Raw genomic sequence first — 14,543 nt, 5'->3', positions numbered from 1 at the left:
AAATCACTATTTTTAATCTATTTAATCAAAAATGAATTCTTCCAATATTCAGAATTGGAGTTACAAAATAATTTCTCCTTATTTCAGAAACTGATAAATTTTTCATTCACTTATCATCACAGGAACTTTTATTGCAAACTCTCATCGATCTACAATTAGATGCACTTTCCTTGGGGACAAAATTGCTGCAATCATTATGATGTCTAAATAATAATTTTTTAAAGACAAGATATGTAATTATGATTTCTTTATCATAATGTATGTCTCTAGAAATAAAACTATTGATGCTTGAAAGATTAGAATAATCTATAAAAATACAAAACTCACTTCAGCTAAATAGTAATGTTTATAAAATTCTTCCCGAGGTCTTCCATCATGCTCAAATTTTATACTAGCTGCTACAATGGCATTTGCCACATTCACCATCATAACAATTACTTGGAAGACAGCAGATTGAAGAAAAACTTGTAGACAGTGAGGAGCTTTACCTCTACCTTTGTTTTCATCCACAGTAATAAGTTTCCAGCCAGAATCATCACCTTTTAATACCTAAAAAAAAAAACTTTTGTTTTAAATTTAAAAAAAACATTTAAAAAATACAATATTTATGCACACAAACAGTAAAAAATGAAACCATAACAGTTTTAGTCAGTATTTGACCCATACATTATACCTCAAACAAAAGATAGCTATAAGTTTTCATCTCTTGGTGAATTACAGAAATACCCATTAAAATACCAAATTTTACATGAAGACCTACACTACATATCCAAAATAATTTTTTTCAAAATTTTGGATAAATGTTGATTACTTTATTTATTTTTTGTTAAAAGAATTTAATATTTCACAAAATATGTTTTATGCGTGAAACTACTTAAGTGAAAGAAAAAATTTCAATTGTACCAGTTCTTATGATTACGTTAACTTTTTGTAATCTTAATTATATCATAAAAAGTTCATTTAAAATACAACAGCGAAAGTGTTTGGGCATTGTCAAAAAAATTTGTCCAAAAATATTTTATATATACTTTTAAACAAACATTTTTGTATTAAAAAAAATTATAATATCAATTTTTTAAAAGATAATGTCAATCTTGACCCAAGCATATTGGACATGAGAAAGTATAGAATTTAAGGTTAATAAAGCAAAAATACACAGATTACATTTTGTTTTTATGTGTATCATTTGATTACCAGAAATATTATTGATTACTGGTGTTGCTTATTCTAGTCTAAAAGTCTGGAAAAAATTTATCTTTTCAGTAATAAATTAAATATTAATTATTAATTTGTCAAAATTTAATTAATCAAAATTAATTAAAGCCCTATAATTTCAAAAATTTATAGGGCTCTTGATAAACTTAATTCAATTATAAATGAAAATCTGAAAAAAATAAAAGATGCGATATATGTGTTATATCTTTAAAAAAAGAAAAAAGCAAATATATATATCTTATTTTTATCATTATATACATATTTTTTAATTATTTTAGAGTATACTTCCAATATTGATTGCATGGTGTAAATAAATACCCCCTTAAAAAAACACCCTTTCAATTAATGAAAATTTTGGAGGGATTTCTAGACGATAAGAATATAAGAAATAGAAATTTTTCTTTGCCTAGAGGAACCAGATTCTTTACTCTAGACTTCATGATATATATCTAATCATATATGGTATCATGATGATATCTAATTATATATATAGATATCATTATGATACCAAATATGATATTTTATTATGGATTATTATGGCATTGTGTTACAAATGGATAATATAATCGTAAAATGTTTTTATTCTTTGACTATAAACACACCATTTAAGAAGTTTAATTAGAAAATGCTTTTATGGTATTATGAAACAAAAAGTGCTCAAAGAAAATGTTTTTATGTTATTTTTTATACTTATTTATGAAGTACAAAATTTTAACATCTTGAGAATTCTTGATCTAATATATAATCTACCACATAAGTTAATAAAATTACCACTATAAAGTCAGCAAAACTGCAATACATTTAGCTGCTTTAATAATCAAGAATTCAGCATTTGAACATGATAAAAATGTAATTTTTGATAACAGATTTCAACTTTTAAATATTTATTACAATTCCACAATGATAAAAATAACTTCATTGTTTGTTTTGTACCTGTGCTGTGGATTGAGTCTGTATGGTACCACGTTCTCCCCACATCTGTTGAAACTGAACTCGAATTTCATTAAATGTTTCAGTGATCACAGCAATGAAAACATTCTGATGGAATGAAAATAAATAAAAACCAATTATATTCATATAGTTGTGGCTAAAACTAATTATTACATTTTATAATTTAATTAAATAACTTTAAAATGCCCTTACCTTTACTAACCAAGCCAAGAAAAAAATCATAGTAGTAAAATAACATATAGCTCTCCATGCTGGTAAGCTATCCATTGCTTTATACATAAGAAGAGCCCATCCTTCTTGTGAAGCAGCTTGATATACAGTAAAAAAACTATGGGCTGTAAAGATATATATTAAATATATGTAGAGAAATGCTATTTCAAACAAAATAATAGTTAGATTAAGCCCAAAACAGCATAGATACATAATTAAAATTTGAGCAAAAAATGCAAGAGAGTGCAAAAAATCTTATGAAAACATGCATATAAAATGTCATAATTAAAAAATATACAACTAATCTAAAAACTATTGAGGATGAATTATTTCTAAATATAACTAAAAATGAAACTAAAAAAGATGCAAGTATATGAAATGCAAAGTGAGAATTAAAATCTGGAAAGCACATTGAAAAATTCTATACAATAGTTTTAAAAATATAATGCATTACTAGAGATAAGTTACAAAAGAATTATACAAATTAGAACAACTGATTTATTCAAACCCTCAATTTAAAATTCCATTGAAATGTAACATAATACCTTTTTTAAACATAGATTTAAACAAGATCAAGTTTTAAAAGAGCAAAATTTTTAGATATGCATTCTAATTTTTGTACATTTTAATATTTTTTGTAGATTCTTCACTAATATAAAAAATTTTGCTAAAAATATCTTTTTTCAGTTTCAGTAGCTACACTAGTAATCAAGTAACAGTTGTCACTATTCCAGTATCAATATTTTTTTTTTCAATCTTGGGAATTGGTTTAACAGTTACAAATACTGCTGTCTAGTATTAGAATTCTGCCAAATATATTTTATTCTTGAGATATTTAAAGAAATTGGGATTTTTTAGATAAGAGGGGAAAATTTTTTTAATTATTTGTACTTCCCTGGATTTTAAGGAATATTTCAAAATTCCCTGCAATTCAACTGTTTTATATATGATTTTTAAATTCTATGTGTTTTTCCAATTCTCCACAAGACAACTGAGAGACAATGATTTAAAAAAAAAATTCACCAGATATTTTATTCTGTAAAATTATAACTTAAGTAAAATTGCACAAAAAAATTAGCTCAACATTTTTTAAAAATAAAAATTAGCTCAACATTTTTAAAAATTTTAAATATACATCAAAATTTACATTTTCAAAAAAAAATTACCTATCTACATAAGTTATCTTAATAATTAATTGCTGATTTAATATGTTTTTTTTAAACCTATAACTTTCTAATGTCATCTTTTTTTCTCAGATTTATTTACACATGAAAATTTGATGTTTCAGTTTCATTCTCTTATATAGTCTACTTGTTTTGTATGATCAAATAATTAATTTAAAACAACAAAAATGGTGTAAAACATTTTTTTACATTTTGAAACTTTTAAGTACAATGCAACTGAACTACAAACTACAATTAAATAATCGGGAAAGAGAAAATAGATCATGTTATAATATTTTCATGCTTTAAAAAAGTACATTTAAGAAAATTTATCAGAAATTTAGAAATAGAATTGCACTCACCAAAATCATCAAAACCATTAAATCCAGATATACTTTTTGGCAATTCAAGTTCCAGGCACACCATTCCTTCAGGACAATGATAACCAGCATCGGGAATATTAGAGCAATAAGTGTCGGGAATTGCAAGATCATCTAGAGTCACATTACTGAAAGAAAAGATCAAACAATTAAAAGAAAACTGAAAAATCTGTTTTGAATATAACAATTTTAAATAAGTGTTGCAAGTCAATAAATAAATTATAAATCCACAACACGCTTAAAATGATTAAGATAGTCTGGTTTATTTACTATTACAAGAATTACCCAAACTTACTATTAGAAGAATATAGGGGATAGGCATTATATAAAGCTGCTCAAAATTAAAGGATTTATTATTATTACTTAACTTCTTATTATTTTGTTGAGTTAAAAAAAACTGAGCAGCAGGTAAAGCACAGCCAAAAAATGATGCATATTTTCTGTATCCAATAATGTGTATACACTACATGGGCAATGCATTTAAAGAACAAATTTTATAACCATACGAGAGATAAATTCACTATATTACTCACACATATGGATGAATTCCATGATAATTTTTCTTTTTGCAACATTTAACGAAATTTAAAAGCTAAAAAAAATGGAAAATCTTAAGTGTAGGTAATTAAAGAGTTGAATGAAATACTCAGCAATGTAATCAAATTACAGAAACAGGCAAGGATTTAATAAGAAATAGCCTGGACAAAGTTATCCAACAGCCAGAAGATGAATGAAGACTGATAACTGGAAATAAAAAAGGAGTTCAATATTCAAGTCTTTCATAACTTTTATTTGGCCATGAGAAGATGTTTAAAGGTTTTTAGGCAACATAAGAGGTCTCTTTAGAAGTTATGGTGTTTGTGGTTGCAGCTGGTGAATTGTCTTTCATTAGTACTTCCATATATAACTTTTTAAAATGGTGCAAAGAATGTAGACTTTGGACCATGGATAAATAAGGAAAAGAATCTATTCCTTATACTGGTCCAGGCAAACAACTGATTTATCGTATACGTTCATAAGTAGGCAACCAGGTATTGATTACATATCTTCCAGCATCTAAGAAAAGCAGTAGAGAATTAACAGAATGGGTATGCATGCTATATAAATGTGCAAATATCCATTTTTTGTCAGAGGCTATGTGACTGCTGTGATGCATATAAAGATGAAACTGTGGAGGCTTAATTTCACTTTCATGAGTAAATACTTATTACACAAATGTAATTTAATTCATGAAAAACTGTAAATTGAAGATGATTGCCAGATGAATAAGTAAACATCTTCAGACCAAATTTATACAAAATATGCAGCAATACTCTTGAGAAAAAAAAAACTATGACTCATCTTCTATTTCAGAATCATCTAAAACAATATTGCTGAAACCATGACAAATGGAACCAAATGGCGCAGAAGTTTATAAACTGCTTTATTTCTAGTATAAATTTATGTTATAAGAATTGAATAATTTTAAGGAGGAGCCATGTTCACAAATTTTTTGTCCAATATTGCATTGTTGTTTTAATGTGCTGATGAGTTACAAGAATTGAAAAATTTTAAGGAGGAGCCATGTTAACAAATTTTTTGTCCAATATTGTATTGTTGTTTTAATGTGCTGATGAGTTATAAGAATTGAAAAATTTTAAGGAGGAGCCATGTTAACAAATTTTTTGTCCAATATTGCATTGTTGTTTTAATGTGCTGATGAGTCTCATCTCTTCTGTGGGTGTTTTATTGTGCTAATGTGTCTCATTATCACTCCAGCCAGCTAGTTTGATATGCAATCATATTTATGTACCATAACTTTTGTCCACAAGAAATATGGCATTGTTTTTCTTTAAACAATATTAATCAATATATATTTTTAATTCATTAAATTATGACTAATAATTCTAGAGACAATTAATTAAAAGCAAACACTCTCTTCATATTAAATCACAGCGTAAATTTCGAACCATGGTCAGATAGTTAAAGAAACATTTCAGTCAGCACATTATTCTCAAAGCTTCTACAACAAGGTGCAAAAGCAACATACTTTTAAGCAAGGACATCTGACATTATGATATTGAATTTCAGATGAAATTTATTTCCACATGTATAACAAACTCTACTATGGATTAAATCTTCCTATACCATAATCTCAAATACATAGTTTTACAAATTCAAAGAACACCAAACCAACTTCATCCCCTAATTTATTAAAGTAATTAAGATTGAAAAATTAGACAATAAGCATATAAAAATTATTTGTATTTACAAATAGCAAACCATCAATGCCAGAACTTTCATAATTAAAATGATATACAGGAAACCATATTGAGCTATATAATATGTGAATGACTATATAAAACTTTATTTTTCTTTCAAGTCTACATTATTTTAAATAAATGAAGTTAATTTGTGGCCACTCAAATATACTAAATCAGATCATTCATCTTTCCTCAAAGATAGAGAAAGGAGGAAATTGAGGAACTTACTGAAGATTGGGAGGTTTCTACATACTTTTTCACGATATCTTGGACAAATTTATTTTAAGTATGAAAACACAAAATGATGTACACCATAAAACAATGACCAAACCCATTATAAATAAACTTTAGAAATAATAAAGTATAATGCAAGTTAAAGCATAGTGCATGAAAATCATTATAACATTAGCATAACATTTTTCAGCCCATATTGACTAAATTCATTGCATTCAAAACTAGTTTAAGTAAATTATTAATTTTGATTACATTCAAAATTAAATGAAACTGTCCATTAAGTTCAATATTTAGAGAATATCAAATTTACAAGAGAAGTGATAACTTCATTTTATAGATATAATTTTCAAAACTTGAGGATTGAAAACATTTACCTATATATACAAAAATGTGCCTATCTGTTTCAGTGTGTATGTGTATGTATGCGTGTATATATGTATGTATGTAAGTACAGAAAAATTTTCTCCACTTACTGCCATAAAATTTGGCATACAAGTTGCCTCACTGCACCTTGAATTTTAAAATTTAAGGCTCAAATTTTTTGATTCAATGTTTTATGTGATTTTAAATTATTTTTTGCATTACTTGAATTGAGTAATTCCTAACGATTGTCAACAGAAAAGAAAAAATGCACTATCAAAATAATAATAATAATAATTATTATAATATCAAAATAATAATAATAATAAGTCATACTAAAGAAATATATTTTGTATTTCTAATATAATTTATCAAATTTTAAAAAACTGTTTTTAAAAAAATAATCATTTTTTTGTAAAAAAAATTTTTGAATTAAAATTAAAATTTCTGCATCTGACATTCTAGTACCATTTTTTTCTTCTAATTTTTATAGGTCATTATTTCTATTTAAAAGAAAAAAATCATCCAAATATCTTTAAACAATGATCTTTAATTAATTGTTTTTAGATGAGATTATACATTTTGTTAATCCATAGTACAAAGCACAGATTAGTTACAAAGCTTTACTTGTTTGCTGATTTTTCAAGACACTTGTTTGTTGATTTTTAAACTACGAAATCATAAACCATGATAATTTTTTTGCGTTAATGAGGATTTTGTAAAATTTAAATTCAAAGAGGAAGAGAATTTGTAGGAAACTTTCAAATCTCACTATGCCTCTTTCTTTCTCTTAAGCGTATTTATTTTCAGTTACTTATTTTGATGTTTATTGCCTTTAGCAATGTTTTGTCCAAGCAATATCATTTCCAGGGGGAAAAAATTCATAAGATTAATTCTTTTTTCCCCCAATTTGATTGTTATATTTTATGCTAGAGAGGCATTAATCTGCTCAAACTTATCATGCTATTACAACATTTTGTAATAATATAATAAAAATATATATTGCTAGTAAAAATATGTGAACATTTTATGCATGTAGAAGAATGTACCTTTAAAAATATCAAGCAAACAATTTAACAGCATAATTTTTTTTATTATTTTCATCAATATATCTATTTTTAAGAATTAGCAATAACTTGGCACTCTGTATTCAGAAATTAGAAACCCTAATTATTTTACACTAACTTTATAATACAAATGAGAAGAACTTACTTTGGATCAGTACCATTTACAACACAATGATTTGACATTTCACCAAAAAACTGGACTCCCAAAAGGCCATACAATGACATGAAGAATAAGAAAAATAATGTAACATTGTATATTTGTTGGCTTGAACGCCTATTCAATAAAGAGAAAATTGAATTATGAAGAGAGATTCAAAATAACTTAAATAATTTATTGTATTACTTAGTAATCAAAACGAAGTCACTTTTTTTCAATTTATTTCATATGTTATATTTTAAGGAGTTCATTTCAGTACATAAAAAATATGTACACTAAAAATCAACTCATTTAAATGCATTAAATGTTTGGATGCAGGCAACATTGCAATTACATTATTTTAAAAAGCACTTACTTGAAGATTTGATTTATTCTTGATTTTGGCATGGAGAATTTCAAAAATACTCTAATGAAACGAATCATGATCAGAGGGCGAGGTGCTCTGAGTATTGAAAGGTATGAAAATTTTGGCACAACTTGAACCATTTCAAAAACCTTTTAGTTAAAAAGAAGGAAAAAACAATTATAACTACATATAAATATTTAGCTATAAATATTCAAAATTTCAAATATATTTTTTAAAAATTGTAAATTTTGCGATTAAGTTCCTATGTTTAATATGTAAATAATTTTACATTAACAAAACAAAGTCATTTATTATTTAATAAAAGTTTAAATCAAGTACCTGTAAAATAACTGATATCCAAAGGAAAAAAACCATGGTAGCATCAAACTGACACCAACGATCTTTTAAATATGAAAAATCACCCTGAAATTTAATCAAATAATGCAATATTCTCTATTTTACTACAGAAAAAAAAATCAGATATAAAAATATTTCAAGACTAATACTGAAATTGCAAACAAGTTTATTTATTGCCTACTAATACATCTTTATAAAATTAAATGAACTCACTACACTATTAATAAACAGAATTTTTCTTCCTTAGTATTCAACAATGGAAGAAAAATGACAGAATAAAGTATTGACAAAAACTGAAAATGATTTAATTTTATTGCAAAAATGAAAAAGATTGCTTAAAATTATAATTTTTTTTTTTTTTTTTTTTTACTAAATGTTAAAATTTAAGGAAAAAAACTGCATGATAACTAAATTAAAACTGTTAAAAAGACAATTCTTTTTTTAACTTGAAAATGACAAAAATCATTTTTGTAATGATATTTTCAGAAATTATCACAGGAAATGCCAAAATTTTCTTTAATATTTAATTAAAATTTCAAAACAAAATCTGAGATGTATATTCCTACTCATCAAAGCATATATATACCAGTTTTGATAACTTTAGGTCAAATGTTCTGCATAATACAGCATCAACAAATAACCACATGTTCTCCTTTATTATTGTAATGCTTTATTTTCTTTAATTTTTCATTCAAGTTTGAACAAGGGTGATGCATATTTTTGGCTAATAATCATGAATAAAACATGCCGATTCGATAAATTATTTTTATTAAGAATGCACCATCACATGTTTTACAAGTAATAACTTTGATCTTTAAAGAGACTTTTTCATAAAATACTGTTTCCAAAAGAATGGAGCAATTATGTTATTCTTTACTAGCCACTTTTGGTGAACAGCAAGTTTATCTATCTAATTAATTAAAAAAAATTTTAAGTTGTTTACAATAGTCATTAGTGTTGCAATTTATAATAATAATTTCAAATTAAAATTATCTCACAAAGTTATTTTCAAATGAAATTTCTAATCATAATGAACTGTTACTTTTTGAATCAGACAAAGCATAAAACTGAAAATTTAGATAAATAACGACAATGAATCAAGTACTATATATTTTTAAAAATATGAACTTTTAAGATGATTTTTTAGATTAAATAATTCCAAATTCAAATATAATTTTTGAGCATTAAAAATTAAAAACGATTCATTTACAGAATACATCAATTCACACTTTAGTGTTGGAGAGAAATAAACCCTTTAAAGGCAGAATTCAAAATGAATGAAATTATCCACTATCCTTTCTCAAATATTGATTTAATTTCTTGTTATATAATGAAGAAAAAATCAAATGCTGTTTGATTTCAAGTAAAGAAGGAATAAAAAAAGTAGTATAATCTATACTTATAACAAATCTCAATGTGCGTGTGTGTTGACAATCTACAGGTCAGACCGTTCTACCAATGGATATCAAATTTGGCACATGTATACCTTGGGGGCCAAAAATATGTACACCAAAGCTATTTTTAAAAATTTTTAATTAGAATTTTAATTAATTGAAAAGTAAGTGAAATTTTGGGGGTTTTCAGCCATAATTTCCAAAAATATTACAGCACAAAAATTGATTTTGGCATCATATTGATGTTTAAAAAATAATCTTTTCAATGATACTAATGTTTTAACAAACAAATTAATTTTCTATTTTTAATGAATTTTTAAAAAATAATTTTATTTTATTTTTCAACAATTTATTTCACATAAAATAAAAAGAAAATTTAAGCTGCTAGAGCATGTTGCAGGTTAATGGGGGAAAATTAACTTTTATCAACACGTTGCCCTCATATTGACAAAAGTTCAAATTAAAAAATAAGTTAACTGTCATTCCAAATTAAATATATAAAAATGTAATTTTCAGAACTTGTCTGTATGAAATTAAATAAATTTGAAAAATAATATTTTTTTAAAGTAAATGTTTTCTATGATCTTCAATACCAATATTACCAATTCAACAGTTTTTTTTATTGAATTAAATGATTTAAAGGCAAATATGATTTAATATGTACAAGATATCTACTCTAATTGGAACCTAACAGCTAATTTGCAAGCCTTTAGTAACTGACATACATTTGCTAATAAATGATTTAAATGAAATAAATAATTATATTTTATAAAATTTGAGTCAATAAATGCTGATGAATTCTGAATTTTAAATTTTTACATATATCCTGTGCCTTGTGAGTTATATTTAACAAAATATTCTTAAGACACTAATATTTTAAATAAAAAGAATTGCACACCAATCAACTAAATCGATCACTAAAGCTGATCGACTTATGAAAATTTCAACATCACTATTTTATAGAAATGGGCGATTACAGATCACTTCATCAATCATCTCAAAGAAGACAATCATCACCCATCAGTTTCTCAAGAGTGATTAGCCTAGATTATGAAAATGTTGATTGTTCTAATATTATAATATTCAAAACTTTATAAATCGGTCAGATTTGAACATAGAAAATAGAAACATTTATTTATTTATTTAAAAGTTGAAGAGTCAAGAATATTTTGCAGAATATGATTCCTTAAGACCAAAGATTATTTAAAATTTAAACTTTATAATTTTTTGAAATATATTTATAAACCAAAAAATGTATATATTATTGATATTGTTTATATCTTTTTAAAAACAAAACTAAAAACTAAATTTTTTATTGAATCTGTAAAATTCTTGTTGAATGATTCTTTGAGATATTATAAATGATGATTTTTCTGTAATGCACATAAGACTTCAATGTTATCAAAATTTCAAAAAGAGAGCTCTAAGGAGCACATTCCCTTCATCAAAATATATCTACGACAAATTAGGTAGCTTTAGTAGAATCTTCTATAGACCACCAATAAACAAACAGGCATTTATCTGTATTAATATTGAGAAAAGTTGAAAGTTCTCATTTTTTAAACAGATTTTTTCATCCCATGCTATAAAATTCTATTCATAATGAGCATTTAAAAAAATGTATTCTATGATAAATGTATGAAATTCATATTACTTCAATATCAAAATACTAGATATTATTATATTCTGAAATAAACAATTTCATTAGATCAAATGAATTACAGTATAACTGCTAATAATAGCATATAGGGTTATAATACAAATTTTGTGCAATTTTTCCAAAGTTGAAAATTTGATAGGATTATTTCAAAGATAAAACATTGATTAATAAAATAAAACTTACCATAAGAAAACCTCGAATATACATCTTCACAATCATCTCAATTGTAAACAGAATGGTGACAATGATATCACATACAAAAGTAGCATAAAATAAGTATTCATAACGCTCAAAAGTACGAGTAGTATTCAAGCTCACCGACACCAGACTCAGTAATGCACACAGACGTAACAGTCTCCTTACCCACAGCTATTTTTTAAAAAAATTAATAAATATATGTATACATATATCAATAATAAAATGCTGGTTTCATGATGAAAAATATTCTTAAATCTCATAATTCATCATAAAATGAAATAAATTTTTAAAAAGCAAAATATTACATAAAAGAAAAATCTTAGTCATAAAAAAAAATCAAAAACAGTGATTGTGTTAAAATAAAAGTTAATACAAAAATAATTAATTTCATTTAACATTCCATAATAATTAACAAAAAATAAATACAGCAGTATATTGCCTGAATATCATTTATTATATAAATAAAAATCCTTTTCACTGGAAAATCCTGACAAAACAACAGCATATGCTTTTAGGCAAAAATAAGAAAAATTCATAATGTTAACATGAAATAGTCGATATTAAAAAAAGTAATTTAAATGTTATTTACATAGCATTTTAGTATATTTTTCAAACTAATTCTTATTGAAGGAAACCAAATTTTGTTTCTTTACAATTAAATTTATTTTATGTGTTATTTTAGAATGTAAATATATTAAACTTTAACAATGACATAAAAATTTGAAATTTTTTAGATAATATACAAAAGTAAATTTTAAAAAGTGGTTCCAAAATGTAACATGATAATATGAAAATAATATTATAATACATGAACTTTATTTGCAATGACTGACATAAAAGTGCTAGTTAACTATGTGTATTATAGCTATGTTTTAACAACAAATTTTAAATGACAAACAATGGCTAATTTATGCTTAATTACATTAATTCTAAGCATTGATGAAATAAATGTTTAAAATCTCCCACAGTAGAAAAAAATGTCACCACATTCCTAAAAATTTATCATTTTTCTGTCGATAGGGTTGCTTTTATCACTAATAGTCATGTAGGCAAGTTATTTCTAAAATTTGGTAGTTTTGAGTCTCCATGAATAGAAATGTACCAAAAAGTTAATCTTCATAGTCATTTTTCTATCTGCTATAGAAATATTTTTATTTATTTACTAAATATAAATATATGATATGTATTGCATTAATATTTTAATTATTTATCAACTAAAAATCTATTCTAAACATTAAATAATTAAAGTATTCTTTAAATAATAAATTAATCTCTTTACTTACAAAACATTAAATATAAATAATAGAAAAAAATTTAGAATAGTTTATTATCTATAGCTATTTTTGCTGCAGATTCAATGACAGAAAGAAAACAACAAATGTGTAAGAAAATGAAAAGAAAAAAGAAAAAGAAAAAAAAATATGCCCACAAATTCTGTCTGTAATTTGTTCTATCTGTAAAGCTCATTTATGAAAGCAATATAATAATGCTTTTTAACAGTAGGGTTGGTAAGGATTTTTTTTATAGTATGGCATGATTAAAATTTAAAACAGGACTGTGAATTATGCTCCAATTGCTTTATTACAAAATTCCAGACTGGCTAATCAGTTGATTTAACCTTAAAATGGCATATTTTACCCATTTGGATTTGCAAGATCATATGCAATTTTATATATTCATGATTAAGTAGCATTAGATAAAATATGAAACTAAATAATACAAATCAGTACAGAATATGAGTAAGAAAACTTGCAATATTAAGTAATTAATAAAAATAAAAGAAATTGTATTAAAAGAAGCTAATTATCAACAGAAAATAAATAATAAAAATGTTCTCACCCATTCCACATCTCCTGATATACCAAGCTGAGTTAAGGTTTCGCCTGCTCCATAGTCTGCAAGAACTTCATCTCCTTTCATACTTTGCTTACGGCCAAGCATTGTGCCTTCAAACAGCAAAAATAGAAAATATCGAATTTTATACAGTGTACACAAACTATTAATATCATCAATTTTATGTAATTGTCATAACAAAAAAAATATTACCGTTTTTTAAGTATAAGAATATATATCCTTTAAATGAATATTATAGGGGGGGGAAAAACCAAAAGAAAGAAGGACGAAAAGAAATATAAAAACGAATAAAACGTTTTGTTTTTAAACGTGCAAATCACCCCATAAAGTTATTTTGAGATTCAGTTAAAGTAAATTCAGTTACATCTTAATGTACTTGAAATATAAACATTTTGCAGAGAGAAAACTGAAAGCAAAACTAAAAATAAAAGCTGTGTTGAAAAGTTGTACTCCTGAGCCTGGGTTGTACTATAAGCAGAAACTAAATGCCTTTTTTTTTATTTTTTTATTTATTATTTTTATTTATCAAACTGTGATAACAATAACTCTTCGACATATTTATACATCAAAGAAATAATGATTATTTTATTAAATGAGCCTGAAATGTCTCTCCTTTTTATCTCCGTCAATGCAAAGGGAATGTAAAAATAACTGTCTTCAGTCAATTTTTTAGAAACAATGAAAATTCTACAATTTCTTTTGTTGATAAGTTCCTTAAAAATGATTATAAGTATAATAATAGACAAGACTTATT

General features: G+C 24.8%; 1 protein-coding gene across 2 annotated transcripts in view; it reads right to left on the bottom strand.

Moving 5' to 3' along the window:
- The window catches only part of LOC129965603 (sodium leak channel NALCN-like), a 54,444-nt gene extending 40,214 nt beyond the window's left edge, over nt 1-14,230 (bottom strand). For both annotated transcript variants that reach the window (XM_056079642.1, XM_056079643.1), the window contains exons 1-10: nt 13,982-14,230; nt 13,775-13,881; nt 11,921-12,106; nt 8,666-8,749; nt 8,336-8,475; nt 7,969-8,097; nt 3,902-4,047; nt 2,359-2,501; nt 2,149-2,253; nt 328-549 (exon numbers count right to left, since the gene is read on the bottom strand). In XM_056079642.1, the coding sequence (XP_055935617.1) occupies nt 328-549; nt 2,149-2,253; nt 2,359-2,501; nt 3,902-4,047; nt 7,969-8,097; nt 8,336-8,475; nt 8,666-8,749; nt 11,921-12,106; nt 13,775-13,876 (1,257 nt within the window). In that variant the 5' untranslated portion in view covers nt 13,877-13,881; nt 13,982-14,230. The remainder of the gene's footprint in view (nt 1-327; nt 550-2,148; nt 2,254-2,358; nt 2,502-3,901; nt 4,048-7,968; nt 8,098-8,335; nt 8,476-8,665; nt 8,750-11,920; nt 12,107-13,774; nt 13,882-13,981) is intronic.
- Nucleotides 14,231-14,543: the final 313 nt, after the last annotated feature.

Source organism: Argiope bruennichi, chromosome 4 (assembly GCF_947563725.1).
Source record: "Argiope bruennichi chromosome 4, qqArgBrue1.1, whole genome shotgun sequence".
NCBI classification, from domain to species: Eukaryota; Metazoa; Arthropoda; class Arachnida; order Araneae; family Araneidae; genus Argiope; species Argiope bruennichi.
Note: the sequence above shows the minus strand (reverse complement) of the source record. Positions and strands in the feature narration are given on the sequence as shown.